The sequence below is a fragment of the Tyto alba genome, unplaced genomic scaffold (genome assembly GCF_018691265.1).
Source record: "Tyto alba isolate M040663 unplaced genomic scaffold, T.alba_DEE_v4.0 Super-Scaffold_41, whole genome shotgun sequence".
NCBI classification, from domain to species: Eukaryota; Metazoa; Chordata; class Aves; order Strigiformes; family Tytonidae; genus Tyto; species Tyto alba.
In genome coordinates this window covers 21,546,804-21,571,520 of record NW_024881317.1, presented here as the reverse complement: position 1 = coordinate 21,571,520, position 24,717 = coordinate 21,546,804, and the positions used below count along the sequence as shown (strand labels likewise).

At 49.8% G+C, this 24,717-nt stretch overlaps 1 protein-coding gene across 4 annotated transcripts; it reads left to right on the top strand.

The window, feature by feature from the left end:
* Positions 1–716: 716 nt before the first annotated feature.
* PPCDC (phosphopantothenoylcysteine decarboxylase) lies at positions 717–22,089 on the top strand. Of its 4 annotated transcripts, none has more exons than XM_032990231.2 (6): positions 717–812; positions 2,410–2,576; positions 8,673–8,768; positions 11,143–11,271; positions 13,318–13,486; positions 18,278–22,089. In XM_032990231.2, the coding sequence occupies exons 2-6, from the start codon at positions 2,424–2,426 to the stop codon at positions 18,361–18,363; spliced, it is 633 nt and encodes a 210-aa protein (XP_032846122.1). In that variant the 5' UTR covers positions 717–812; positions 2,410–2,423; the 3' UTR covers positions 18,364–22,089. The 4 variants fall into 4 exon arrangements, with proteins under 4 accessions (XP_032846122.1, XP_032846121.1, XP_032846124.2 ...); XM_032990230.2 differs by having other exon boundaries at positions 717–843; XM_032990233.2 differs by lacking the exon at positions 717–812 and adding an exon at positions 860–1,480.
* The last annotated feature ends 2,628 nt before the right edge of the window (positions 22,090–24,717 follow it).

Genomic DNA, 24,717 nt, shown 5'->3' with positions numbered 1-24,717 from the left:
GCTTATTTGCAGCTGACAACATCGGGGGGGATGCTCAAGGCGCGTCCCGGGGAGAGAGGGGGACCGCTGCCCCAGACCTGTCACGCTTCTGCTGCAGACAGTAAACCAGCAGCCCTCTAACCGGCTTTCCCCCTGCCAGCTCTGAGGCTGCCCTGAATCCCGCAGGAAAGGTTTCGCTCCTGTAACCCCTCCGGGGGCTCATCTGTCCCCGGGGGCTGCCCAGGAGCACCTCAGACACCCCCTTCTTCTCAACCCTGCTCCCCCCACACGCCTTGGTTGGTTGTTTTTTTTTCCCCTAGCAGTGATTTTTTTTTTTATTGCCCCTCCATACCTCTAAAGCCTCGCCATAAGCCAGACTCCTCCCTTAGATAGCTGCGTTGCCTGAAAGCACCCGCCTGCCCTGGCGGAGCTCCCCCGCGTGGGCTTTTGCTCCCCGGCGCTGCGGGAGTGGGTGTTACGGGTTACGGGGGTGCCAGGGGGAGCAAGCACACCCCCCCCCGCCCCGCCAGGGCTGGGAGCCCCGCTCGGGCTGCCTGGCAGGGCTGGAGGCCACAGAGGGCCGGGCACAGCACGACCGCCATGTCACTTCCTTCCCCCTCAGGGCCGGCCCCTCTCCTGCGCATGCGCGATCACCCCGCGCCAATCAGCGCCCGGCAGGGGCGGGGCCGTGCCCCAGCGTGCCCTTCGCCTTCCGGGGTCGCGGCCCTGTTGCCGGGCGACGGCGAACGGGGTGGGAGGCGGGGGGGACACACGACTCCCGTCGGTGCAAGGCCGCGTCCCGGGCCCCGCCGCCACCGAGGCTTCAGCTAAGGGTTTGCCGCTCTCTTGCCTGTGTCTCCACCGGTATATACACCTCGCTTGCATCCCGCATGGAAATCCCCAGGGTTCCTCGGTTCTCTGCCTCGGCGGCCTCTTGAAGCAGTTTTCAGCTAACGGCGGCGTTAAAAGGCTAATAAAACAAGCAGATAGGCCTGTAAACCGCTCGCTTTCTAATGGCTTCTTTGCTGCCTCCCTAGAGCTGTGTTTGGGCAGGAGGAGAGCGCTGTTTTATCGCTAATAGTGCTTTTTGAAAGCTGCCTATTAAAAAATTATGTCTTATTCCCCAGGCTTTCAGATGCGGGTGCTCCAGTGAATTAATTGTCATTTAGTCATCATAAGGGAAGTGGATGTTTTCCTTGCTGTGACAGCGACAACTTAATTTTAATTAGATACAGACAAACACGTAAAGTGTTGCAGTAGCGTCGGAATTGCCTCGCCAATGTGGGTGCTGGATTTTCTCACCTCTAATTACCCGTGCTAATCAGTGCCTAGAAGCTTATGCTGAAATTGTGCTCTTATCCTAGTGATTATTATATTTTTTTTTATGTATATAAAGTTGCTGAGAAACCCCAGGGGCCTGAGTTAAATGGGTTCATTCCAAGCAGAGCGTGGAAAAAGAAGACGTCGTTGCTGTTGCGCTGCAGCGTGTGGGTGCGAGGAGGTTGGTCAGGAAGGGTGTTCGTGTGCCTCGGGGCTGGGTGCCGGGGCCGGGCTCCCACCCGACTGCCGGGCAAGCGCCATCTGAATCGCCCTTCAAAGGATCCAGAACGGAACCGGCGGCTGAGTCGTCCCTGCGGGTCGCTCTGCCTCACCAGAACAGTCCCCGCCGGCGGGGCGGGGAAGGAGGGAGCGGGCAGGAGACCCGAATTAAAGCTGCTTGCTCAGCCCTCCCTCCCTCCCCACTTGGCCGTGTCGCCTGCGGATCGCTCCGCTCGGCGGGAGTGAGCGGATCGGGCTTTCCCGTCTCTCAGAAGCTGTTTCCACTCAGTAGGCTGGACTGTTCTACCTCTTATTCGCCGTTTTGGTTTCTTCCCCGTCTGCCAGGGAGTCATTTCCAGCGCTGCTGTAAATACGTAGTGATACAATAGGAAGGAAGATGATGATGCTTTTCTCAGGGCCCCAAAATTTTAATTATTAAAGTGTCTTCCTGCGTGTATTACTCACCAGAGAGTGTGAAGGGAAGCTGCCTCAGCTGCAGGTTGCGTGTCTTCTCAGCAGTCACTGTGAAAGGTAGTTACTGTAAATTCTGGATTGTGTTCAATGTGTGAGAGTGTCTCTTTGTTCTGGGGGCTGTGGGCTTTACCACAACACTCTCATGGCCTGCCTGTGAAGGATTTAGTGTTCTGCTTGCCAGCACCCGAGAGAAAATTGTAATTAAACAGGAGGAGTAGGCTACTGCTACGCTTAAAGGTCTGCTGATGCTTGAAAGCTTTGCAGATTGGGTTCAACCTCAGGCAGAATTACTCTGGGTCCTGCATAGGCCAGGCTGAGATCCCTGCCCTCAGGAATACGTCGGTGCTGGAGCCCTGCCGTGCTAGTCTCACTTGGGGGCACTGTTAGTCAAGTGTCTTGGTTTTTCTGTGCTTGCAGAGTTTGATTGGAGCATGGAGCCCTCATCCCCACCAGAACCAGGGTTTCCTGCAGAGAAGAGCTCATCTGTGCCACAGAAAAAACACCGGGTCCTGGTGGGAGTGACTGGAAGCGTGGCTGCCCTGAAGCTACCTCTCCTCATTGCTGAATTGTTGAAAATCACTGGGGTGAGTAAATCTATTGGTAGAGTATTAGAAAGGTGGTGATACTCTCTTTCTCTTTTTGAAGAGAGTTTCTGTTGAAATGTTCTTTCTGGCTTTGAGCCTTTTAGTTTGAAAATTTGTTGGGGGAGGATTCCTCTGGTCTTTAAAAATCGATTAATACTTTTTCCTGTCATTTCATACTTCTCTACACCTATGAGTTAGCTTTACATTCAGACTTAAAGAGCAGTAACTATTCCTGGATATTTCCATAGGCCGACATTTAGATTCTGGAATGTGAAAGTACTGTTGTTCAGGTCAGCTTGCTTAATTCTCTCAAAAATGATTGTATGGGTCCTGACTTTGGGATTTTTTTCTGGAGTATGTCCTTGGCGGTCAAATTATCAGATCTGGCTACAGACACAGGTGATGCTTTCTGGAACTTAAAACCTTTAATTAGGATATTGCAGTTTTCCATAGGGTGAGAGGAGTGTGCAAAGATGGACACTGCTGTCTGACCAACAGAAGGAAACCAGATCTTGTAAAAACAGAAATAGAAAATATAAGCTGCTATATGTGTCTGTGCATTTCTTTTTTTACTAGTTTGTTGTCTGGAGTTACAGAGGTGTCCAGCAGAGGCCACTAGTGACTAGAATCAAGGAGGGAAATGTGCTAACTTTTGCTGTAGAATAAAGTTAAACATAGAAAAACTTTAGCTTTTAAGAAACTGTTTTGTCAACAGATGGGGTAAATAACAAAAACACAGCCACCCAATCGAAAAGAGTAGGCTCATTTTACTGGCTGTCTCAAGGTAACACCAAAAAAAAAAAAAAGGTCATAGGTAAGAAACAAGGCAGTTAAGAAATAAGGCAATGCATCCAGTCATTACTATACCGGACAAGTCACAGTGATTATGAGAAAGATACATCACCAGTTGCCCTAATACATCACCGTCATCCAGACCCGCAGTCGCTGGGCAGCCCCGGTTGCAGTGAGGGTTTGAAGAGCTTTTCCTGGCAATTGGGAACTCCTACACGATGTGCCCATCCGTAGGTGAGGTCTCCCAAAGTCTCTGCAAGAGGGTCCAGCTTTTTATATTGCCAGACAAACAAGTTTACATAATTCTTCATGTGCGGGAACATCTGTTTTCATCCTCCTCTGGGATTCCTCCCCAAGCTTGGCCAGGGCTCAGGGAGAAACCACGGGAGTTTGTGTACTCGTCCTTGACAGCATCGTTCTAAACTAGGAAAAGTCAATATATTTTCACGTCGTTTTATCTAAGCTACCTGTCTCGCTAATGAGATATTCTATCCAAGCTACATATTTCGCTAATGATCGGACATATTTTGCTCATCATCGGATGCTGGTATTATATAACGCTTGGTTGTGAGGTTCATCTAGAGGGCAACTTTGGTTCAAGGCCCATTGTTCAGGCCTTAGCACTCCAGAAACGGAGCAAATGTTTCGGAGCAGTGAAATGAAAGAGTGGCAGGAGCGAGGGTGCACTTAAATATCCAGATATATTGGTTAGATTCCTTAATGAATATCCTTTTGGATTATTCGGGAGGCTTCAGTTTGTAGATACATTAACACAGAGTCAGAAGAGGTGCAATCCCTGAGTAGCTCAGACATATCTGGTTGATGCTGATATCCAAGCTGGAAAGGGTACTGAAGATGTGACGAGCTGTTGGGCACTGGTTCTGTCAGCTGGGCTGGTGTTGTGGGTTGCAAAGAGTGGCCTCAGTTAATTTATTACTTGACCTGAAACGATTAGTGAGGCCAGCAGTCCTAGCCTGAAGTAAGAGGGCAAAAGAAGAATGATAGCAAGGAAGGGGGGTGACCAGACCAGAGCCAGGGATATGCATCTTCTAATCCTCTGTCTCTTGGATTGGCTTCATTGTTGTCTCTTTTTCTTTGCTCTTTGTGCTTGGAACATTCTTCTTTGCAGGTGACAGGAAGAATGCAAATGATCTGCTGTAGGTATCTAGGTCAAACACGGTTCTTCTCTCTGAGCATTTGATTCATAATTAAAAACTGCAGACGCCTGGACCTAAATTCTCTGTGAAGGCCCACAGATTCTGTAACATCCGTTGCAGGCTTTGTGGCCACTGGTTTTAGGCTTCAGTTGCATAAAAACTGAAAGTGAAGTGTCAAGTCCAGGAGCTTCTGGTACTTTATTAACTAAAAATATTTATTTACTCATTTCTGATGTGATTTCAAGCCCTGATCTAAAGCTTGCTGAGTCAGTGTAGCTTTTCCATTGAGTTTGTTAAGTCCTGCACAAGCTTGTTGCATCAATTTCTTTACTGATGGATAAAAACTTTAAAAAGCCACCTGTGGAAGCAGAGCAGGAGCAGAGGAAGGTTTTGATACCAAAGGAGATGTGGTCAGAGGCTTGAAACTGGAGTAGTTTGTTAAAATTGATGTTTTGGCTAAAATGATCCTTGGTGAACAACTTGGCAGTGTGATTTTGCACTCATTAAACTTTAACAACTCCTTGAGGGTGATAATGGATATGACTCCATCTTACTGCCTTTTGTTTAACCTCTTTGAAGATCTAGGAAATTTAGATGGCATCAGCTTACGCCTTTCAGGTTATTACACCTGGTGTTGTGGGGAGACAGCACATCGTGTCTCGTCAGGACACTGTGGGTAACTCTCGTGGTTGTGCTACTCACACATGTTGTCTCAGACCGATTCCTACAAATTTTGAATGGCCTGGCAGGAACATGATGACCAAAATCATATTGGCAGGATATTGGTTAGTCATAAAGAAAGGCAACGACAGACTTTTCTGTGGGTGAAATGTATTGCTCTTGAAGCTACGGGATGCCATCTGGACTGCTAGGTTTAAATCACGTCGTGTCGTTTCATTGTGCTTCTGTCAGGTAGCCTCTGTGTCAGCTTGTAGGTGCCCTTTAACAGAGGAGGTACTCATTCTCTTCTGCAGCAGTTGTTACCAAATCTCAGTCTGCCTGTAAGGATTTTGCTGTCAAAACTGAGAAAGTTATGAAGAAAAAAAAAATCATAGACGCACCGTTACCCCAAGCAGAAATGGCTGTGATAGGAGAATCTTCTAGCAGAGACCAGCAATATTGTGTGAACAGAGGAGAGCGGTTTTGCAGCAAAGTTTATTCTGGAGAGCTGGCTTAAGTGGTCCAAGTAAAAGATCTCTAACTAGTCTAAACCATCTCCAGTGAAGGAGTTTCTGAGTGTGGCTAGACTGCCTTTACTGTTTAAGCAGACAGATATCCACAGGCAAGCAGAGGGTGTGCCAGGTAAATAGAAAGAAAAAACTATGTAGGCTAAAGTGATCCTGAGAACACTGATCTCTTTCCAACGCAGCTGGAGGGACTTGAAGGACTTGCTCAGAACAAGGGAACCAGGAGCCCACCGCAGCAGAAAACCTTAATTAGGGGAGAATATTTAACTAATAGAGCAACTTTCTTGGGGAACGGTGGAGTCGCCACCACTTGGAGTCCTTGAACACCCCTCTGGTATGCTCTAGCTTGTAGTGGGTTGCATGCAGTACTCGATAGCCAGCTATGCCCTATTCCTGGGCTTATGCTTTGAAGAAATGTGTATTTTTCCAAAGACTGGAGATGGTTATGGAACTATCTTTTAGAAAAAAGCAGAGTGTCTTTTGGGGATTTTTTTTTTTCCTGTGTCCTTTAGCCTTAGAGGGGTCTAGAAAATTTTGAATAATGATGCAATTGAAGTAGCAAGTGACAAACTATGCCATGTGGTAGATCAGGTTGTATCACCTAAAAATCCTTATACTGTTATGGCTAACTGTATAATAAAAATAGCACTAACAAACGTTACTGCTGAAAACTTAGTGCAGACCTGGCCTACTGGTACCGTTTCAGAGAGCAGACATGCCCCGTTAAACTGCACGTTGCTCTTTAAAATCACCACATACCTAGTATCCTGCAGACTGCGAGGTTAACACCTCACTGAAGCCCATAGCATAGCAGAGTTAGCACCTCTGTGGGTGTTGCTGCTTGGCTCCAAATAGCTTCCTGTCAGGTGAGGTTAATATGAAAACAATACAGTTGATTGCTGCGAATACCATTTTTACACTCAAAAGCTCTAGAAGTGCAGCTGTGATTCCAAGTTAGGGTCACTTGAAAAAGAGCAGATATTTAGAAGAGGCAAAGAACCAAACATATAGTACCAAATACTGGTGTTACGTGCAGCTATATTTTCCCATTACTTTTTCTTCAGGAAACAGGAAGAATTACCAAAGACCATGATATGCAAAGGCTGGGATTTTCCACTGCTCCCAGCTGTTATTCTAGTCATGTAGGGTGCAGATAATGAACACTGCTCCATTCCCAGTTGAACAGATAGTGCTGGGGAGATAGGTTAACATGTTTTGTCACTTCGACCGCTGCTGTTGCAGATAGCTTCTTGGAGGTTGGAGGTTTTCAGCCGTCTGTTTTAGCGCAGTCTGTTTTAGCAAGAGTGTGCAGACCGAGTGTCATCAGTTTTGTACCTCAGGCCACAGTTTTATAGCGGGAAGGAGTTGGTGAGGCTGGTTTTTCCCCGTCTCTGTTGCGCTAATAGAACCACGCAGTGGGTTGCAGTGTGAACTGCTTGAAGGATCAGACAGTGGTTGAAAGTGGCCAATAACACGGAAAAGAGTTATTTTTTACTGTGATTGGTGGCATCTTCCACATTACCAGTCTTTCTGGAGTGCTCCCTCCAGGTCTGTTGGCTGGTTTTAAGGTGCATTCTCGGGAGGAATTGCTGCTGGGAGTAGAGTTGCATGTCTTGCACAGGTGATCAGCGCGCGCAGAGCTGCTCCGACACTGGCTCTGCTTTGAGGCTGACCCCGGTGCGTGCAGAGCACCTCTGGGTCACTGCATGTGGCAGGCAGCTGTTTGCAACATTTGTCAGAGCTACAGCTTTGAGCAGGTCATGCAACATGTGGAAACCAGGGAAAAAAAAAAAAAAAAACCAAACAACAAACCTTTTCCACTTGTTCAGATTTCTGCAGGAGGAAATTAAAGGATCTCATGTTGTAGGGCACCTTAGCACCTCGTGGGTGTGCATGTCAAATAACCACCTAAGGGACATGATAGTGTTTCCCCAGTGTATACCATATAACTGCAGGTTTCGCTGGCTTTGAACAGGCAGGCACGTTCATCTAAGATTTTGGAGAGAACCTTTGTATGCTTTCACCCCATCTCTTTTTCCTCTGTGGAAGCCACTGCTTTACTGCTTTGGCTGCACTATGCTATGAACATACCTACACAGGGGTTTTCCTCTTTCCAACATCTTACTTTGATAGGAAGGATAGGTGGAAGGCACAACTCCGACTTGCTTCTGGTATTATTACCCCTGGCTGGAGCAAGCCTGAGTAACACAGTTTTAAAAAGTAGTGTCCAATAGTCTGTAGCTACCTCCTCACCTTTAGCACCAGGAGATCACTGAGAGAGAAAGAGGTGCACAGTGTGGTCCATTCAACCAAGAAATGGTACTCTTTCTTCCAAAGCCACTCTTTCTTGTGAAGCCTTGTGCAGCAGAAGTGGGCTTGCTTTGCACTGGTGGTGCTGAGCCCCAGCCAACCTACTTGTCCCTCAGCAGTTCTTTTGATCACTCAGCACTGTGCTTTCTCTTGGCACAGAGCTTCCTCTTGGCTCCGAGTGTGGGAAGTGTGATCCTGCAAAGTGCCCTGTAGGCATGTCACCCCTCGGCAGTCCTCTGTGCTGTGGTTAAGGGAATCCACTGAGGCAAGATGCTCTCCTACTCCTTTTGGCAGGCATATTTTGAGATTAAAGGGCACCTTTCACAGAACTCTGGTTTGCTGCTTCTTACTGTCTCTTTGAAGTTCTGTGCAGAGCTGCATCTCATTGTGACCTGCTCTGTCCTCTCTGCTGTCCCCGCTGTGAACTGGCCATGTGAACACGTTTGGCAGGTGGTGACTAATCACCTGCCTGTTTTAGGGTGGCATGAAATGAGTCTTTGGCTCCCGTGAATACCTGTGGTGGCCTGGCCTTTCGACCGTGAATAGGGGAAGGTCCTCTGAGAATCCACATAGCTTTCAAAATCTCTTCCTCTACCCAGGTTTACAGGATCGTCCGCAAGTCTAACCAGCGGTCTTCCTTTTCTGATTAGCTCGAGGTGAAGGTTGTCACTACGGAGAGAGCAAAGCATTTCTACAATGCCCAGGAGATTCCTGTGACGCTCTACAGCGATGAAGATGAGTGGCAGGTGAGTCGTTCTTCCTTTGGAGCCTGCAAGGGCTTCTGTTGTGTCCCTACTAGCCACAAGTTTTGTAATTCAAGTAGTTTTGTCATGCACTCGTGCCTTCTGCTTCCAGAAAGCCAGTGAGTGGGTCATGCTTCAGAAAAAAAGCAGAATCCCTGGGACATTCACTTCGTTGTTCAAGTGCTGAACAGCAAGTAGAAGTGTTCCTCTAAGTTTCTTTGCAAGAGACCACATTTACTCATTTTTTTAATCCTGGGCCAAGACTCGCTTCTTTGTTCTAGTAATGTATGCTTTGGAATGTGGCTTTCAAAGAACGTGGTTCCAACCATGCTGTAAATGAGGAAGAAAAGAAAAGCTGGCCTAACTGTACTGGAGGATTTTGTGCCACCCTCGGAGACTTGCAGCAGGCAGTGAGGGTAGAAGTGGTTTCTCGCCACCCTGGGCTCAGCCACTATCTGCAGCTCTGAGAGGAGTATCAGGAAATGTCAAGAAAGCCACTGCAGAGGTGCGGTGAGGGTGTTTGGTGCTTGTCATGAGTCATACTTGTCATGAAGGCAACAGCTTAATTCTCCTTAACACTACGTATTCTGAATTTACAGGCATCGCTGACATTCACAAAACTACCCACACTGCTTTAAAACTCAGCCTGGTGTCTGACTGGGTAACCTCGTGCTGGTATGGCCACCTTGGTGTCGCGGTGCAGAGGAAGGCCAGTCCCTGGAGGCGTCGTGCACCAGTGCGATAGGCGGGTGGAAGTTAGAGAGGTTCTGGTGGAAGGAGTGTTCATCTCAGAGGTGTCCGCGTTGTGCTCCTGCATGCACATAGAAGAGCCATTCCAGTGGGGGATAGCTCAGTTGTCAGGGTGTGAACAGCTCTAGACCCTGTCAAATGGCTTTTTGTCTTCAGTCTTGCTGACACGCTTTCAGAGTCCCTGAGTATGAAGAGGTTCATTTTATAAACATCAACATCTGTTTTTCTATACATCTTATCCCTACTTTGCAGTGCCGATCTGAGTACGAGGTGATGTACTCGTTACCAGTACTCTTGCCAAGGCACTCACACGTGAGCATCACTTTTACGTGGAGAGGCATGCTCTTGGCAATGGCCAGGAAGCTTTCTAGCTGGCCTGGGAGGTTGGTGGTAATCTGCTGGGTCCCAGGGTGCTACAGCTCGAGCAGTTATTTCAGAGGAACACTCGGTAGGGTGACAGAAGAGTTGCAGATCAGGATTTGATGTCTGCTGGCACACTGGAAAGCAGGAATAGAGCCCTTATAACATGCTGTTCTGACAGAAGGGTGGGAAATAAGCCTGCTCAGCATCTGTTTGTGAGATGTTTTACTCTGAAAATAAAACTACAATTTCCAGTGCTTCTATTAAAAATAGAAGTGAGTGGAGGAGCTGGGAAAGGTGTCAGGAAGCACCAGCTTTCCGGATGCTGTCTTTTTGTTGTGGTTTCCAGTGACTCAGAGAAGGAACAGTTTGTGGCCCTGATGCACCTCTTGCTGGCCTGTGGTTGTGTGTGTCCTCTGGGGATTAAGCACCTGATGCTGTTTGCTGCTTCTCTTGACACTTTCCCAGTTAACTGTGCTCTTAAGAAAAGGCCAGGACTCTCTTGAGCAACTTAGAGCTTTAGTGAAAATGGAAATATTCGCTTAAGAGCCAGGAGAGGAGGAAGGTGCCCAGTTGGCTAAACCTCATCTATCCTGGAGAAAGCCAACAGGACTGTTCCCTACTGTATTTACAAGGGTTTACTTTGCTGCTGTGAGTGTGTAGGGGAGTGCATCCTAATTGAAAGTGACTTGTGCAGTTAAGGGTCTACACCTCATTAAAAGCCAGCAGACAGCTTCACTTCAAAGAAATGTGAAGCTTATAAATGGCACGGGTTCCTCAGTAAATGTGACCCCTGGTTTGGTCCTTCCTGGCTTCATCTGGCTGATGGGGTGGAGCTCTTTTCTCTGCTCAAATATGCTCCGTGTTGAGGGAGCTCTTACGAACAATTCTGAAGCTGAGGGGTGACGTGAATGGGAAGTGGATGAGGAAAGCTCTTTCCTGTGAGTTGAAATCCGTGGTTGTTGGACGTGTGAATTGTCTTTGTGGGGAAAGGATACCCATTTGTAGAGCACCGAGCACATCGGTGCCGTCCGTTAAGTGTGCTTCTTAAACGTTGCTGCAACACTGGAGGAGGGGGGGAAATCAGAAAAGTGAGCGCTGTGGCTGCAGTCCTTGGCTCCTCACGCTGTTGGATCTTGCTTGGTGTGAGAGCAATTCTTTCCCCTTAAGTTTACATGGTGGTTACTAATGTGGGATTGTTAAAGTGTCCGTTGTCCACAGCGTTCATTGTGAGGGTTCAGTGGTCTGTGTCTTGTCTCATCCACAGCTGTGGAAGGGCCGTTCGGACCCCGTCCTGCACATCGAGCTCAGGCGGTGGGCTGACGTTATGTTGGTGGCACCTCTTGATGCAAACACACTGGCAAAGCTCGCGAATGGCATCTGTGACAACCTGCTGGTGAGTAACCGGAGCTCTGCCTGAGACTTCTCTCACCTCCCAGCGTTAGACTGTCTGACCTTTCTTTCATGGAAACTCTTGTGCTTCTGCGGCATCGAGAACAGTGAGATTTGCATGTTCTGCTCCCTCTTCATATGCTTCTCTCTCTCTTCCTCCGGTATGGTTCCCCTATTCCTTTTCAAACAGTTCTTCTTTCCGTCCCTGACCTTACATCCGTTTCCACGCCTTGGCTCTGTCAGTCTCTCCCATTCTTTCCCAGTCCCTGCTTTGTGCCTTTCCTGCTTTTTCTAGCAGGTGGGATTTCTCTCTTTCTGCCTCCACCCTCTCTCTGTCATGCATGTACACACACACGTGTGCACATACACACTTGCACTCACTTTTGAGTTCCTCTCTGCATTTTTTAAATGCGATCTGGAAAGACACCTGTGAGATCAGATAAAATTGTTTACTTCCTGCTACCTCGCCTCCTCCCTCACCTAACTGCATAGCAGAGAAATTCAAAAGTGCTCACACTTACCTTCCAGTTTCAGCTACAGGGGATATTGCTTGTTCAGGCTCGTTTTTCTGGTGTTAAAAGTGCTCTGGCTCAAAGGCTGCTCAGAAAGTGTATTAAAAGAGAGCATGCTTCTCTGTTGAGTGTTGGGGACCTTCAGCGGGGCTGAATGCTTTGTGTTGAAGCATTAGGTCTTCATTAGGAGAAGTCATAAGCATTAACCACCCAAAAGATCTGCCAGGAAGCTGCAGATCTGCAAATGTTGCTGTGGAGCATCACCCTGCAGTAATGCAAGGAGGCTAGAAATAGGAATGGTGTGTCAGATCTGGTCGGGGAGCCCTGCATGACCAACTTAGTTGTTCAGGTAAGAGGAAGTGCATATAAATGTACAAAATACACCCAGAGCAACAGCCCTCCTTTGTATGAATAGATCACCGGAGATCTGAGAGAAGCCAGAAGGAGCTGTGAGTGGGGCAAGCAACATCTTGTCCTTTTGGGTCCCCTGTGTACTGTAGATGTGGAGGTGGTAGCAGAGGGGAGATCTCAGGGAGGACGTTAGGGATGCGTGGCTTCAGAAACTCCTGGCAGTCTTTTCAGAGAGCCTGGTAGAGAGAAGAGGTAGCTCCAGCAAAGGAAACCGAGCGCTGGTTGGCAAGTTAGAACAGATTCTAGCAGACTTCCCTGTGCTGGGAAGGGTTCAAATCACAGGGCATAAAAAACGATGGGCAGGGTTCTTGTAAGTACTCTGTGATCTGAGCAGAGACCCCGCACCAGGGACTGTTGCTGCCTGGGAAGCTCCCTTGGTGTGATTTAAATGCTGCTACGCCTAGAGAAACCGATGGGCATTGCATTAAGAGCAACGAGCATTTATCTTTTAAAGGGGATGAGGTAATACCAGGTTATCTGGAAGTTCTGTATTACTAAGGAGTCAGCTATGATTTCCGGTAGCACACAGGAGCTGCTAGATGGTTTGTAATCTGCCAGCATCTTCTGCAACAGCCCAGATGTGTTCCTGTTATCCTCTGTTTGTATCCTGGAAGCAGCAGCGCTTCCCTTGTGAGGAGTTACGGATCCAGTTGGCATATCATTTTAAAAAGACTCACTTGCCAACTTTTTGCGTTTAGCTCTACAGCTGGCTTATCTGAAGTGTTGCCTGGGGATTTCTTTATAGCTGATACGATCTGTGGCCACCCCTCAGCTTCTCTTGGTCTCCCACACGGGCTGGCAGTCTGCACACATCGTGTTCCAGTGTGGTTTGCTCCAGTGATTGGGCTGCTTGCTTGGCCCCGAGCTGGAGTAGGATGGGATCTATCCTCTTTGTAGCCTCCCTCATCTTTGTTGCCCGTCAGAGATGAGATTTGCTGGAATGTCCTACAGATTAGTATCAGCCCTGTGCATCTGCCAGTGTGCTAGTTCAGCTGCACTGACAGATTGAGGCTTTTGGCCCTCTAATGACACCCAGGCTGGGAAAGCGCTTCTGTGCAGCGAAGTGATGAGAAGGAATGAGGAAAGACAGCCCGTCCCAGAGCTGAACCTCTTGGCTTCTCTTGCAGACTTGTGTCATCCGTGCTTGGGATCTGAGCAAACCTCTGCTCTTCTGCCCAGCTATGAACACGGCCATGTGGGAACACCCCATCACAGCTCAGCAGGTGGAGCAGCTGAAAGGCTTTGGCTACACAGAGATCCCCTGTGTGGTGAAGAAACTAGTGTGTGGAGATGAAGGTCAGTCCTTTTGCATGTCTTCTGACTCTTTTCCTGCACGAGTGCTGCTCTTACCATGAAGGGACGTGCATTCTTTTTCCGTGTGACCTTCAAGATGTTGAACTGCAGGGAGCAGGTGCTCACTGCCAGGGTTTATACAAACAAACTGAAGCTTTGCCCTGTGCTAGCTGATATCTATTATTCTTGTTCATTAATTTTTAAATAGTCTTAAGAGACCATCCAAGCCAGTCTTTCAAATGAGCCGTTAGATAGGCCTGATATTTAAAAGAAATACTCATTCAAGAAGAGAGCAGATCAAAGAGAAGGAAGGCTTTGCGGCGAGTCTTATCAGCCTGGGATTTGGGTGTCCTGACCTTGCCCTCTATTGTGACTGGGCTGTTTCCATCATGCCTCAGTTCTTCATCTCTAATATAGGGATAATATCTTATCCCTGAGAGCAGACAGTGAGAACGAGCGCTTTGCAGACGTGGCTGAGGGTGTAGCTGGACGTGCATTTAACATTTGTTGTTTGTTGCCTGGGTTACTTTTCAGCTTCCTAATCGCGCTTTGGTTTGGGGTTTTGACATCAGACTTATCTGTGCAGTGAAAGAGGGGGGTAGGGCAAGTCATCACGCTTAGTTTCAACAGACTTCACTTGCAGTGCTAAGAAATGCTACTAAAATGATCTCATTGGTATTTCAGGAGCTGCTTTAAATGGAGGTATTTTGACTTCTGGGAGTTTTTGAGAAGGGTTTTTATACAGGAAATTTGGATGAATGGATTAGCTTTTTTATCAACATTTTCTTAGGCAAATTGTCTGTAAAATGTCACCCAGTTCCAGCCCTAATAGCAAATTCGCGATTACCTGTGCAGTAGTATGCTCATAGTTCTGTTTAACAACCCCAACGCTAGCAAGATTTTAACCGCTTTGTCCGAGAGTTCAATGAACAGTCTGTAGCGAAGACAGGATGTTAAAATGTTCTTCATGGTTAAATTCTAGGGCTGGCTTAGCTTCTGAACTCTTAGGTAGGTGCAGTGCTTCTACAGAGTGTTTTTTTGGAGCTGAAGACTAAGAAATATTTACAGTTAGGTAAGTGTAGTCAAGTAACTCAAGCATCAATTGAAATATCCTGGACAATTATGCTTCCGCTGGGATTTTAGACCTGATTACATCAAATTTCTGACATACTTGTAATAACGTTAAGGGAAAACGCCCAAAAGAGGTCATTCTGCGCAGACGGTCTGGCAGAAGTGGAAAGACCATCTGGCATAGCTTCTTGGTCCTTTATTTTCTCCCTTCATCTTTTTCAGTCCATATCTAGGATCTCTGTTCCTGTCGCAAGCAGCTGAGTGCCTCCTGATGGGTCATGCGCTTCTTCTTGCAGGTTCATGCACCTGAGGCAGAGCCCTGCTGTTGTCGTCCCTGTTTCACAGATGGGGATCTGAGATGCACAAGGGCCGTGCGGGTTGACTCACCAGCACAAATGGATTAGGGGTTGGATGGCAAACATGATTTCCACCTCCTGCCACTCTGCCCTGCCCCTTTCCTGGGGGTTGCCGCCCTTGTGACCGGGGGGGTGTGAGCCACATGAGAAGCAACATGTGAATTGCTGTGGTTTGTAGCTCAGAATGGCAAAATAAACCAGCCCTGATCGGGAGTTACCTCACCCCACCATCAGTCATTCGGGAGCTGCCTCACACTCAGCTCAGCTGTCTCTACGGTGAGAAGAAAACTCCTGAAGGAGCTTGTAGGAGAGGTATGGTACGGACAGCTGGGGCACTAGTCGCTGCGCCTGACTCGACTCCGCTTGTGCTTGTGAGTCAATTCACAACAAGATTTTCCTGTTGGCAAACGCCAGGATTTTCCTGGCGGTATGTAGGAAAATTATGGCAAAGCAGTTGTCGTGGTTTAACCCCAGCCGGCAACTAAGCACCACACAGCTGCTCACTCACTCCCCCCCTCAGCGGGATTCAAGGAAAATTGGAAGGGTAAAAGTGGGAAAACTTGTGAGATAGAGACAGTTTAATAACTGAAGTTAAACAAAATAATAATAAATAGTAATGAAAAGGAAAACAACAAAGAGAGAGAAATAAACCCCAAGACAGACAAGCGATGCAAATGAAAACGTTTGCTCACCACCAAGTGACTGATGCCCGGCCAGTCCCAGAGCAGCAGCCACTCCGCCAACTTTCCCTCTAGTTTTACTGCTGAGCATGACACATATGGTCCAGGACATCCCTTTGGGCAGTTGGGGTCAGCTGTCCCGGCCGTGTCCCCTCCCAGCTCCTCGTGCCCCCCCAGCCTCCTTGCGGGTGGGGTGAGAAGCAGAAGAGGCCTTGACTCTGTAAGCACTGCTCAGCAAGAACTAAAACATCCCTGTATTATCATAACTGTTTTCAGCACAAATCCAAAACACAGCCCCATACTAGATCCTGTGAAGAAAATTAACTCTATCCCAGCCAAAACCAGCACAGCAGTAATGGATTCCAGGTCTCTGAAGACCCAAGACAGTCTCCAGCACTGACTTTTTCCTCTCTTCCCCTCTTTTTTCCAGGCCTTTCACTCCAAGGCCTTTTCTTCCGCACTAATTTTGGTTTTGCGGGTTTCATCCACGAAGGCGTTTGCCCAGCTCTCACCCAGGCAGCAGGTAGCAAAGCTCACACATCTGGTGCAGAAGAAAAGAGATTCGGTTTGCACCAGTTTTGTCTGTTGACGTTGTGGTTTTGCTGTAAAAGAGGTTTATCTTCATCTCGTGGCTGGTCTCACCTGAAATGGGCCAGATCCTGACTGCCACCGAGTTTCTGCATTACAAGCTTTACCTGATTAATTTTTCTTTCTTAGTAAACGGGTGTTTTTAGACATAGAGTCCAGCAAAAAGAGAGTTAAAATAACAATTAAATGGAGTCGACAGTTAAAATGCTTCCTTGATTGGATAGTTAAATGTAAGCTACCAGCTTTTGACCTTGATGATATCCATGTGCCGTGATATAAAGGGAGCTTTGAGAGGTGCTGTGCTACACATGGGCCTGCGGCAATTTGACTTTGCGAAAACATTTCCAAACTGCTAGTATCTTCATCAGCCTTGGCTGGATTTCTAGAGCCTGACATACTGGAAGATTCTACCTGTAGGCATGAGCCGTGCTGTAAGACAGGCTGCTAAGCAAGATTTTGCTCTGCTAAATGTAAAAATCCAGCTGTGAATTGCCGAAGATGTTGAGGAAGTGGGTGGTGGAGGACAAAGGCCTTGGAAATCTTCTTGAAGGGTGGGTGTAGCTCTGCCAAGCGGTGCAGAGGCAGGTAGGGAATTTCTCTTGCTTAGCAGGACCTGCCAGCTGCAGCTTTCCTCCTTGAGGTTAGAATGCCCCAAATCTGCCTGCAGCTTGCCCACAGGATGCTTCAGACTGCCTGAGATTTACAGGTTTGAAAAAGTCGTAGTGGAGAATGAGTCTTACTTTGCAGAGAAACCCAATTTTCTTGACCTTCCAAAAGTATCGTTCTTCATCACAAAGCCTCAGTTATATCCCATTACACTTCTGTCCCAGATGAGGCTCATGTGGCTCATCTGTAGTGGAAAACTGAGGGTCCGGGCAGATTCAGGCACCTCTCCCTGCTGGTTGGGACGGCTTTTCCCCTTCCCCTCTGTCTCTTGCCTGCTCTCAGGTTGTTTCTGTTCTTTGGAGGCTGCTGGTTTAGCTGTTCATCCGTGCACTCACTAACCCAGCTGTGGAAGCAGACCAGAAAAAAGGAGGAAAACAAAACCTCTCAGAATGAATTTCTGATGACCAGTAAGGCATGTGTTTCAAATTATTAGATCAATTAGCCAGCAGGACAAAAGATCAATACAGACTCCATTTTTTCAATCTTACAAAGGAAACAAGTGCTGGTGGGAGAAGTATCTTTCCTCAGCCCCAAGCAAATTACAGGAGTGAATGGACTGAGTGCTGAGTTCAGTACATGAGATTGGACAAGATGATTTAATGATCTCTGGCCTTAAAATTCTGAACCTAAGTTTAAAAAGTATTTCAGAGGGAAGCAACAGCACAGTGTAGATTAGATGTTCATCTGGCGACTAGCCAGTCCAAAAGGAAAAGCTTTTACAATTTGTTCTGTCCAGGACTCGGTCTTCTCCAAGAATTACTCCCAAGATTCAAGCTGGTGCAAATCCAGGACAGCTTTCTCTAATGTGGGTCTGACTGCAGAGTCATGGGAATGGTATGAATTCAGCAAGTCTGTTTTATAGGCAAAGGCCGTTTCAAAAAGATATTGAACACACACAATGTTTATGCTGGAGGAAGGAGGTGAAGTGGGGTGTTTTGCTACCCACAGACGATTTGGGGGCACTTTTGCACGCTTGTCCCCAGGGCGGTGTGAGGTAAGGTAGTAACTCCCTGTGCGATCAAGGGTTAGATGCAGACACCTCTGGAGATGATTCAGAACATGAGGTACTTATTAAGGTCATATGAGCTGCCTTCTGAGGTTTCCTGTCTCTCTCCATTGACTGAGGAGCTTGTGCTCCTCCTTAGACTTCGGAGTTACGAGCCAAACTAAGTTAGCATGAATACTCCTCTCGCTCTCCTCCCCTGATGGCATTCAACTGTGTCCCAAAGCCCCTGCAGAACGCGGTGGACTGAGCAGATCCTCTGGCCTCCACGGTTTCTTTCTGTTGGGCAAGTCATGAGGAAATATTTGGGGATACTTGGCGAGCTTTGCAGTGTGTGGAGAAGAGAGGTGGTGGGACAGGGGAAGCACGTGCCTCGTGCTGTCTCTGTGGGACCTGGGTTTCACCGTGTGGTTTTGCTCTCACGCTGCAGGTCGAGGTGCCATGGCAGAAGTGTGGACCATTGTGGAGAGCGTGAGAAGGATCCTTGAGGAACGGGACTTGCCAACGCAGAGCTGATGGTTTGGCATGTGAATTGTGTTTGTGTGCCTCCCTGATGGTTTGAAGATAAAACCAACAGGAAGCCGAGTCGAGATGGCATGCATACCTAGAGCAAGCTCTTCAACCGAAGGAGTGAAACGGTTGTCTTCCAGCTGGTGCCAAACTGAAATGTGGTACATCACTGCTGACTTGCAGAAACCAAAGCCAAGAACATGCTGCTTTAGTGTGGGAAAACTCTGCGGTATCTCGCAGAGAGGGAGCAACGTTCCGCTAGGCCGCTCAACCCCCAGTATTTCACATGCACTCCTCTCTGAGGAGGCCGCGGGAGGAACTGCCGACGTATTTCAGGTCCAGTGGTTCCCCCAGGAGCTGCTAGAGAGGAGAGTGCTGTGCAAGCCCTGGTGATGGGGATAATGCCAGCCCCTTCCAGCATGTCGGCATGGGCACATCCCTGCTCTCCAAAGCCTGGTCCGTAGCCGTGCTGGCTTTACCTTGCCAGCAGGAGTCACTGACCAAAAAGCATTTCCCCTCTGGGAACTCGATAAAAGAGAGCTTTCAATTCTGCCCCCGAAGAACTGCCTCTTGTAGCTGCTCTGGGGGGTGTTTGCACCTAACATTATTGCTAAATCATTGTCTCTGCCTGTGGTTTTTATCAGAGATGGGGAAAAAAAATGACTGAAAGAAGCTATCTAGTCCCCAAACTAGCCTTTGCCCTTTTGTATCTGTTGACTGGATAGGGATGAAGACGTCAACTGTGAACCAAAATGACACCTACCCCTCTGGGCGCTCCAGTCAGGAAATGAACACTGGGCCCTTGTGGAAAGCCAGGGTGGGTGTTGCCCAAGGGAGTGAAGACAAACTTTGTCTGTGATGATCCTTTTCGGCTTGAAAATTAACTGACTGGCATGAAAAAATTGGGAAATCCTGTGACCCCATGGGCCAGAGCAGCCAGGGCTCCCCCAGTCCAGCCTTTCCTTGGGAATGAGAGGGGAATGGGAGCAAACTGGGACTGTTGAACATGCCGCTGTAGCAGAGTGCTGCTGACCCAGAGAGTTTATTTTTAACTAGACCCAGTCAAATTTAAGGCCTTGGTACAGAATGTGCATCCTGCCTATGGGGGCAACCTTCAGACTGCTGTGCACGAGGGAAGGGGTTATCAGGGTATGTTTGCTTTCCTTATCTATTCCACACAAATAAAAACCTATGAACTTTCGCATTTTTGGCTCTTTCACTGACAGAGATCCGGGAATTCGGAGCTTCTGGGGACCAAGGCAGAAGGATCCTCGTGTGAGCAGAGCCTGTGGCTCACGCAAAGGACTGTACTGGTACTGTGGTCGTGAACTTTGCGTTTTGGTGGTGAAGTCTTTGTGGCGTGACCTGCATTGTTTGCTCATGTTCTCAGCATGGTGAAAGCTATCCACCCACCAGAGGAGCTTACATTAAGCTTACTGGAGGCAGCAGAAGAGATGCCTCTTGGTTTCCATGACGCTTCTAGTGAACGTTGTTTCTCCTGCTTACAGAGAAGTGTGTGTTCTGCCAGTTCCAACTGGTCTTTGGGGCTCTGCTGTGGATATCTTGTGCAGTTGGAATGGCTTATCTTTACTCCTAGTCCATGACAGAATGCAGAAAGTCCGACAGTAAGGCTCCTCATACTAGGTCAAAACACCATATGTCCTTGATAAGAGCGTTCATCTTTTACAAGTCTGGTTTGAGCTGCTCCAGAAACATTGATGGGTATCGTCTGGCTTCTCCGGGCCCCGGAGAGCGGGCAAGAAGGCGTGCGGCGTATGCTGCGGAGTGCGAGCTCTGGTAGTTCAGCAGAAAGCGGGTAACGTGGCATTTTTAGATCCAGAACTTACGCTTGATAGCACGCGGAGCAGACACCAGTCTTAGTGAGCTTATCTGTAAGGCAGAAGGAAACTGCCAAGACTACAGAATTGCTTCTCAGGCTTGTTGAGAGGCTTAAATGAAGGCCCGCGAAGAACTTACAGAACCCTGAATAAAGGAAGCGAATTCTTTGTCCTGCAAATTTATAGGGCAGCAATAGAAATGTGTAGCTGAGCAGAGCCTGAGGGAACAAAGGGAATACATCCCAGCGGCAGAAAAACCCACGAAGGAAAGTCCTCTGTAGAGGACGCTGCCCCGGTCTGTCTCGCCTCTGCTGCAGAAACTACTAATGGTGCCGCTAAGTGATCCTCTGCGTAACCGCCGCGATTTGTAATTGGAGGCAGGTCATGATGGTGTTACAGGTTGGGATAAACCCCCGCCGAAACCACCCTTCCTTCAGGGCAAATAGAAGAAACAGTTAAGTTCCTTTTGGGAGGCAGAGCGCTGAAGCAAGAGCAGCTTCCACCCCTGGCCGGGGCACGCGTCCCCACCCACGGCGAGGCAGGCGCCGGCAGCCCGCGGGCAGGAGCGCTGCGCCGGCTGCGGAAAAACCGGCAGAAAGAGGAGCGGGGGGGAAGCCCTGGCCGCTGTCACACAAGTCATTCGGCTTTCAGGAGGGGCCTTTGGGACACGGCCCTTGTAGGATGAGGCTCAGGGCGAGGAGCGAAGGAACCGATTCGCAGCCAGGGCTTTGTGCGAGCTCGCTGAAGAGGCGCCGCTGGCCTCGCCGCCGCCGAAGCGGGACGGCCGGGCTCCCCTTGGCCACCGAGGTCACCAAGAGGTGTCGAGCGCTGAATTCCTCAGGGCAGACAGGCCGACATCTCCAGGTTCGCAGGGGAGGCCCGAGATGCTGCCTGCCTGCTTTTTCTTTTCCTTCACCTTTTTGAGCCGCATGCTGATTTTTTCTTTCGCTTTCCTGTGAAACTCTGATGACCGAGGCAGCATCCCCGTGAAACCCGCTGCGTTGCAGTTTCATTCATGCTGCTTAAAACTGTTTCAGCCCTGGCTTGGGAGCAATAAACAGCTGGGACAAAAGCTCGGCTAAGGCAGCAGCCCTGCTTCTTTCCTGTGCTTAGACCCAGCCCTGCCTGGGCTCGGACGTGACTCTGAGCATCCGTTTCTCCAGCTGCTTCCCCCCTCATCCCAAATTTGATGCGGTCCCTTTGCCGCTTGGCTCCTTGGGGCACCGGAGGAGGATGGAGGTGCCGTGGTGCCGCTTTGCATCCGGATGGTCTGACTCCGAGCACGGTGCTTTGCTCAGGAGCTGGCTCCCCGGACGTCGAGCCCCTCCGGAGGTGCGTCATCCCCCGTGCCTGCCCCATCCCACGCCTTTGTCCCGCAGCAAGCGTGAAGCCACGTGAACATCTTCCAGGAAAAACTCAAATCGCAAAACAAACCAAACACCACCCCCCCCCTCCAAAAAAAAAAGTGATGAAACCTCCCCGCTTTCAGATTTCAAGCAGTCCTGTTCCCGCGACGCGCCTGCTCTCCAGAGCCTGCCTGCAGCGGCTCCGCGCGCCGGGGCTCCGGATTTGACACCTGCCTGCAGCGAGCTGGGCGGCGGGGTTCGCACCTCCGCGGCGAGCGGGGACGCCGCCTGCTTCGGATCTTCGAAAGCGCGGGGTGGCAGGAAGCTTTTTTTTTTTTTTTTTTTTTTTTTATTTTTATTCTCTCTTCCCCCAACCGCAGCGGGGCCGGGTGCTGGGAGAGGGCGATGGCTGCCAAGGGGTGACGGACTGGTGGTGGCAAGTGAGGACACGGGGATGCTCATACAGGTGGGCTTCCCCTGCTCTGGCAGAATTCGGAATGCCCAAATAAAGCCCTGAGAAGCGAATCTTCCTTCCGCAAGGTTTACAAGGTGATTGCCAGACTCGTTATTGATTGTATAGAGATTGCAAGATTTACGGCAGCGAGGGATTGCTGTTGGACCCTGGTGAGCTCGGCAGTGCCGCAGCCCCTCCCCAGCCTCAGCCTGGCGACTCGCAACCTCCCTTTGTGTGATGGGCAAGTGCTTTTCTAGTGGAAAAGGGAGATGCTTCCTAGGTCTCAGGTTCCAAACTGCTGCTGTTAGCAGAGGAGCTGCTGATCCACCGATTTGTAACCCACTGCGCTGTAGAAAGCTGGCTTTGGGTTTTATCCTGTCCGCCCCGAGCTCGCAGCGTGTCCGTTCAAGGTCACCCCATTATGCCCTGAGAGAGATGCAGGGCGAGCACCGAGCAGTGAGAGAGGTCGCTATAAAATCATACGTGTTTAACTTTAACCTGCCCATCGATGAGTTGGGGCCTTTGCAGGGCACCATCTTGCCTTCCTGTTAACCCTCCCTTGCTTCGGACGGACGGCAGTGATGTTCCCACTCCCCTGACCTCTCTTTTCCTAGGTTAAACTGAGAGTAGCTGCAAATCCTGCTCCCTGCGAGTCTCTGTAGGTCCCACAGCCCCGCTGGTGCCACCAGCAGCACCGAGGATCTCCCGGGCTCTCTGAGGGGTCAGCGCTGTATCTATGCCGGGGAGACGGTTTGAGATTTTTTTGGATTCAGTTTCCTTATTTCTGGTTCATCGAGGCTCCTGCTCTGCTTGCCCTTGGGCGTCGGGTGTTCCTGCTGCAAGCGGAGCCGGAGGAAGGGATCCGAAGGGATTGCGGCAGTCCCAACCCCTGCCCTCATGGTTTTGCTTTCCATCTGCATGGGGTTTTTCTGTCTCGCCAGCCCTCCCGGCTCGGGAGACGTTAGAAAGCAAGCGAGCCACCCCGGCCTGCGATAAGGCCGGTGCCAAAGGACCCGGCACCGCTCAGGCACAGACTCCTTGGCACCAACTACACTGATAGCTTGGCTTCGGCAGGTGACAACCTTGCAATTAAAACTTGCAGGTGCAGTGTTCTTGCCCTGGCCAGCAGCCTCGGTGGATGGTTTAAAAATTGTTTCCCGGAGTAATTGAGCTTAATTAGAAGCTTGGATTCCCCGGGGCTGTGCTGCTCAGGGTTTCTGTGCTTGTTGGAAGTCATGCAAGGGCTGAAGATGCTCAGAGGTGCACAGAGAGGGGAGAGAAATAATCCTATCGGGGCAGTTCCCTGCCCGGGTTTTTGTTCGTGGGATGTCATGTTGTCCTTCAGACGGAGACTGGGATTTGTTTCTCTGGGAATCCTGGCTTTGGCATCGTAACTCGCTTTTCTGACTCTCTGGAGAGAAAACAGCGGATAAAGGGGACAGACCAACAGAAAGCCTTCGTGCTGGCCAAGGAGATGGAGAATAAAGGCGACTTTTAGGCGTGTAGTCATTGCAGTTAAGATAAAATCAATCTGCTCCTGACCACAGGCTCCTGGGCTCTCTGGAGGGAGCACAGAGAGACAGGCTCTGCCGCGGAGGCTCCGTCAGGTGCGATTCCAAAGACACCTCGGTCTGAAAGCTGGGAGGGCCCGGCGGGCTCCTAGCCCCTGGACCGAGGGCGTGCAGCCTCCGGCAAGTTATCGGTGGCCGGTGCCGGCTCCGGGCTGCCCGCATGGGGCTGCGGAGGGATGAGCATCCCAGGGGATCCGGAAAATCCCCCCACATCCTCCCTCCAGTGCCGCCGGCACGGCGGGCGCGCGTGTCAGGGCAGGCAGCGTGCCACCCTGTCTCCCCACCGCCAGCACAAGGGAAAGCAGAATTCGTGGCCTTGGGGGGGGACCAAGCACAGCGATAAAAGCTTTATAAAAGGGATTTATATTTGCATGGCTGGAAGAGCCTTTCCCCAGGAAAGTTGTGCCCCTGGAGTGGCCCGAACCCCCGTGCCTGACTTTGCTTTCTGTCTTGCTTGATTTACACTGGTCGCTTGGGTGGTTTATAGCTTTGGAGAAATATGATTCATGAACTCGAGCGTGATAAGGATGGGGGAAGAAAGAAAAGCCACGTCAACCTGAAGGAATGTGGCCGGTAGAGAGCCCAGCCTGTGGCTGGCAGAAGCCCTCGGAGGGCGAATCAGGCATAAAAAGGGGAAAAATGGTAACGTGTGCCTGAAAAAATAGCTGGAAACCACCCATCCCTGCTGCAGGAAAGCACAGCTTGCTTTGCCCAGGTTTTCATCCCCCAAATCTGCTGCAGCCATGGGATGGCTCCAGGCAAACTTCCGCCGGCACGGGTCAGCCAAGCTTTGTAACTGGAAATAATTTCCGACCTTGAGCTGTTGCGTTTGCCCAGTGCTGATCGCGCTCTGCGGACCCTCGCGGGGCTGCGACCGGCCCTCCAGACCGCTGCCCCCCTTCCCTGAGGCCGAGGAGCCGGCGTGGGGACTGGGAGCAATCCCAGCCCGTGGCTGCGAGCTCTTGCATGAGCGGCGAAGCGAGGGAAGCATCGTCCCTTTGTCCCCTCGCTGGGCCGGGCAGAGCCATGTGCCCGCCAGACACGTGGAGGGGGCAGCTGACGCTGTGCCGAGGCTTCCTTCGACGACGGGGAGGTGGGGGGGGGGGGTGGCGGGTGGCGGGGAAATCCCTGACCCAGTGGCTGCCCGCGGG

Bases quoted from the DNA above. Each gene is read 5' to 3' on its own strand.
- PPCDC (XM_032990233.2), top strand. From the start codon at position 1,318: ATGCTGAAATTGTGCTCTTATCCTAGTGATTATTATATTTTTTTTTAT. The intron at 2,577-8,672 runs GTGAGTAAATCT...TTTTCTGATTAG, and splicing joins AATTGTTGAAAATCACTGGG to CTCGAGGTGAAGGTTGTCAC. The intron at 11,272-13,317 runs GTGAGTAACCGG...CTTCTCTTGCAG, and splicing joins GCATCTGTGACAACCTGCTG to ACTTGTGTCATCCGTGCTTG.